This window comes from Eriocheir sinensis, chromosome 2, assembly GCF_024679095.1.
Source record: "Eriocheir sinensis breed Jianghai 21 chromosome 2, ASM2467909v1, whole genome shotgun sequence".
Taxonomy (NCBI): domain Eukaryota; kingdom Metazoa; phylum Arthropoda; class Malacostraca; order Decapoda; family Varunidae; genus Eriocheir; species Eriocheir sinensis.
The window spans coordinates 31,002,733-31,007,096 of record NC_066510.1 but is presented as its reverse complement, the minus strand read 5'-3'; the positions used below and the strand labels follow the sequence as shown (position 1 = coordinate 31,007,096).

Below are 4,364 nucleotides of genomic sequence, written 5' to 3'. Positions count from 1 at the left end.
CCAATTTTCGAGGCAAGTAAAGCAAAGTGATTATAATTACAAGATTGAAAAAGGGTTTATTAATGTGTGGAAGCCATCAGTGTGATTACATGTACTGGGAAAGGTGTCTCTCCTTCTATAAGACCAATGGAATATATAAAAAGGAAGTGTTTACGATCTTTTCAAAGCATAATTCGGTGTTTCGTAAGGTTGGGTTGCCATACGTAGGGTTATTCCAGATTACGTGTACTGGGAAAGGTGTCTCTCTGCTTCTATAAGACCAATGGAATATATAAAAAGGAAGTGTTTACGATCTTTTCAAAGCATAATTCGGTGTTTCGTAAGGTTGGGTTGTCACACGTTTGAGATTGCTCCTGATTACATGTGCTGGGTAAGGGATCTCTGCTTTTATAAGACCAATGGAATATATAAAAGGAAGTGTTTACGATCTTTTCAAAGCATAATTCGGTGTTTCGTAAGGTTGGGCTGCCTGACGTAACGTTATTTTTATTTTTGGAGGCGTTGAGAGAAATAATCACCCATACATATGAATAATTTTCGTCCTACGCTTTAATATTCGTTTCTACGATTATGATTTCTTATAATAACCGTCAATCAACATAATACTAAAAAAGAAGTCGTGAGTGGAGGGACTTTTTCACTCCACTGATCCTTCGTTTCCTCCCCCTCTCTCTCCAACACTTTATTTTTCCTCTGTTCCTCCATCCCATTTCCTTCCCTTTTTCTTTTTCTTCCTCCTCCTTCTCTTCCATATCCTCGTTCTCTATTCCCGGTACCGTTCTATTCCTCGTCTTAGTTTTCCTTCTTTCTGTCTGTCTGTTTGGGTCTTAAAACTATGTACCACCTCACCAAGTACTCTTTTTCTCTCCCTCCCAGAATGCAGCCAGCGAAAACGTTCCTGTGGGCGGCGGTGGTGGTGGCGGTGCTGGTGACGCCACAAACCCAAGCCACCAAGTTTGCCCTTGCCGCCCTGCCCGCCGTGGCCTCCGTCGGGGGCCTCGCTGCCCTGAAGGTGGGTAGCTATGTAGGCTGAGTGTTGTGTGCCATTCACGGCTATTTCCTTTATTTCTTTTATGGGGTTAAGGAAGAGTCGCCGTCAAGAGATATATGCAGATGTTGACCTAGCCGCCACTTGTTACTTTGGTTTTTAATTAATTCTGGACTTTGTTGTGCGATATGATTCCCCTCCTCTGTTTTTCCTTCCCTTCTACACACATACAGCATATCTAACCTCTTCATTCTCCTTTCTAAAAAAAAATGCATCATTCTTCTTTACTTCGAAAATACGCCCCTCCACCCATCTCCATCTTTTCTTCCCGTCTAAACGCATATCACTTACCTAACCTCTACAGACATTTTTCTATAAACTGGATTACACTGTTCACCACTACGAAAATCACTACTTTTTCTTCCCTTCTATACACATATTCCACTAACCTAACCTCTTCAGTCTTCTTTCTAAAAAAACTACCTTACACTGTTCACCTAACTTTGCATATAGGCCCCTCCCCTTTCCCCGATGAAGCCCCTCCCCTTCACCCATTCAGCCCCTCCCCTCCCCTTTCTCTCATTAAGACCTTCCCCTCGCAGGTTCTTAAGTACGTGGGGCTCTCCAAACTCAAGGAGAAGGTCAGTAACAGCGGCCTCGGCTCCCTCGTTGATCTCGACGACTCGGGCGAGGACAATTACTACCGGCAGCAAATACCCGCCTACGCCCCCCCGCCCCAATCCTATTACGCCCCTCATCCCCTCCCGCTGGCTTCCCCGGGCCCCGCTGCCTTTTACATCGTTCCAGCCTCCAGCTTCGGTGACTACAGCTACAGAGGCCGCCGGGATGTGTCGGTGAGCAATAATTGGCTAGATTTTGTGTTTTATTGCCTTATAACAGTGTTTGCAGGGGTAAGCAGGGGTGAAATATCTCTTATTATTCCCGCTCATACCAGCAAGCACACCGTTACTATGTGGTGGCAGCGGTGGGATCGACAAGACGATACGAATGAAATAATGCCAACAAGAATTAACACTAGCATACCCTCTTTCCTTTTGTATTATCTTTCTTGGCTTGAGTTGTCTGTTTTATTGTTTCCTTCGAGTGAATGCTGCGTGTTTTTTTCATTGTCGCTTTCCACTTTCATCTTTCCTTTGTTTATTTTGCGAAGGGTTTTGTTGTTTCCTTTTAAGTGTATGTTCCGTGATACTTCTTTCCCTGATTTCGTCCTCATGAGCAAATTTCTAGGTCTCTAACAACCTATAGTTCCCTCAGGCTGATTCTAAAAGCGTTTCTGTGCATTTGACGTCACTTCTCATTACCCTCCCTTGACATCTACAGGGGGTGAGCGAGAGCGGGTCTGAGGGAGTGGTGGCCGTGCGCGGGGACAAGCAGTACTTCGAGGTGATCGGTGGCCTGGACCAGAGCGGATGCGTGATGCGGGCCGTGTGTGAGCTGGCCGGCGCCTCCACACACACCCTTACCGAAGACGAGAGGTCCATCATGGCGGCCTTCAGGTGAGAGCAGGAAACAAGAGAGAGGGAAAGAGCATGTGTGTGAGTAAAGGTGAGGAAGGAGTATGTGCATATGTGAGTAAAAGAGTAAGGGTGTGATGAAAGAGGAAAGTCGGTGAGTGAATGTAGGAAGGAGTAGAGTGAATGAAGAACGGAAAAGGTGAGTGGATGAATGTATGAATGAATGAATGAATAGAATAATGAATGAAAGACTGAATGAGTGGTAAGATATTCCTTTCATTCCATCTTCTTTCACTCACACTCTCTCCGTTTGTCCCTATCCTATATGAATAACTGAAGGAATGAAAAGAGGAATGCATGAATAAAAAGGAAAATGAATGCATGGGAGAATAGAATAATGAATACAAGATTAAATACGTGGCAAGCTAATCCCTTCATCCCATCTTCTCTATCCCTATCCTGGCCACTCTTAACTGAAGGAAGGAAAGAATTAAAAGAGAAATGCAAGAACAAAAAGAACAGTAAATAAATGAAAGAACAAAATAACGAATGGAAGATCAATTAAGGGACAAGATAATCCTTCAACTCCATCATCTTTCCCTCACTCTCCTCCTCTATCCCTATCCTCATCTCTTGTCCTATCCACTGCAGCCCCGAGGACAAGCAGGCCGATCGAGCTCCTACATCCTGGCGGGGCAAGTACTACCAGGCCGCATGGGTGGGCAAGACAGCCGAAGACGCCGCCTCCACCTGTGCTAAGGTCTACGGCAGGTGTCCCGTCCCGGCCAAGCAGCTCCTTGAGGCCATGCAGGTGGAGGAGAAGCAGTAGGAGAAGGAGGACCAGTGATGTGTTCTTGAAGGGGAGATGAAAGATGGAAGGGTAGGGTTGGTGAAGTGTTTTTTAGTGAAGGGGAGAAGAAAAACAAGAAAAAGAAGGAAACGAAAAGAAAAGCAAGAAGATGAGGAGGAGGCTGAAGATGATGAGGATGAAGAAAAACAAGAAAAATACAAGAAGAAACAAAAACTTAACAAGAAGAAAAAGGAGGAGCAGGAGGAGATTCCGAAGAAGAAGAAAGATGAAAAAGAAGCCGACGAAGAAAATGTATCCCAGTGAACTAATTTTGTAGGTCTTGAATCTCTGTCTCTGTCTGTCTTATTGTAGTTTCGGCAACGACACACAGGTGGGTCATGGCTACCTCCCTGTCTGTGGTTGTCCCGTGATGTATGTTTTCCCTCTCTTTATATACATACTCACACATGAACGGAATCGAGTCTTTCTTTTTAGGCCTTGAATGCACGAAGGATCAGGACGTGAGGTTTCAACAAGGACTGAACTTTATAAGACACTGGTATGTAGGTATTATGTGCGTGGAAATATGTGGAAATTCATGGTTCGATTCCTGCTCAGCTGACGACGCCCGAACAGTCTGACCTCACCTATATCCTGTTCACGCTAACTTGGCAAATAGGCCACACCCACAACAGCAAATCATCCACCAATAAGATTAACCTTTTCTAGCATCGACCAATCAGAAGCAGCCTTAGTTAGAGAGGGGGCGTGGCTTGGCTGTGGATTAACCAATGGAAGACACTTAGTGGAGAAGGGGGAGGGGCTTATTTTCGCAGCTAAAGTGAATAGAGTATAAATGTTGTGACACGAAATTGGGCAGGAATTCCACTATACGTTCCACACATCTCCATATACATAGTACCTATAGACCAGTGCCTTACAAATGGTTTCCGCTGTGAAGGCATCCTCATTAAGGGGCTATTACACTGGGCAAATTTTCCGTGGATCTTCAGTCAAACCACGATTTCCGCTGGCGTGGTTCTCATATTTCTGTGGTTTTCTGACGTGTCCACGATCTTCCAAAGCAACGATAGATTCCAACGAAGGACGA

General features: G+C 44.9%; 1 protein-coding gene across 1 annotated transcript; it reads left to right on the top strand.

Moving 5' to 3' along the window:
- Window positions 1–853: 853 nt before the first annotated feature.
- Window positions 854–3,722, top strand: LOC127002679 (uncharacterized). The gene is made up of 4 exons (XM_050868740.1): window positions 854–1,012; window positions 1,591–1,842; window positions 2,330–2,505; window positions 3,115–3,722. Exons 1-4 carry the CDS (start codon window positions 878–880, stop codon window positions 3,290–3,292), a joined length of 741 nt encoding a protein of 246 aa, XP_050724697.1. The 5' UTR covers window positions 854–877; the 3' UTR covers window positions 3,293–3,722.
- Window positions 3,723–4,364: the final 642 nt, after the last annotated feature.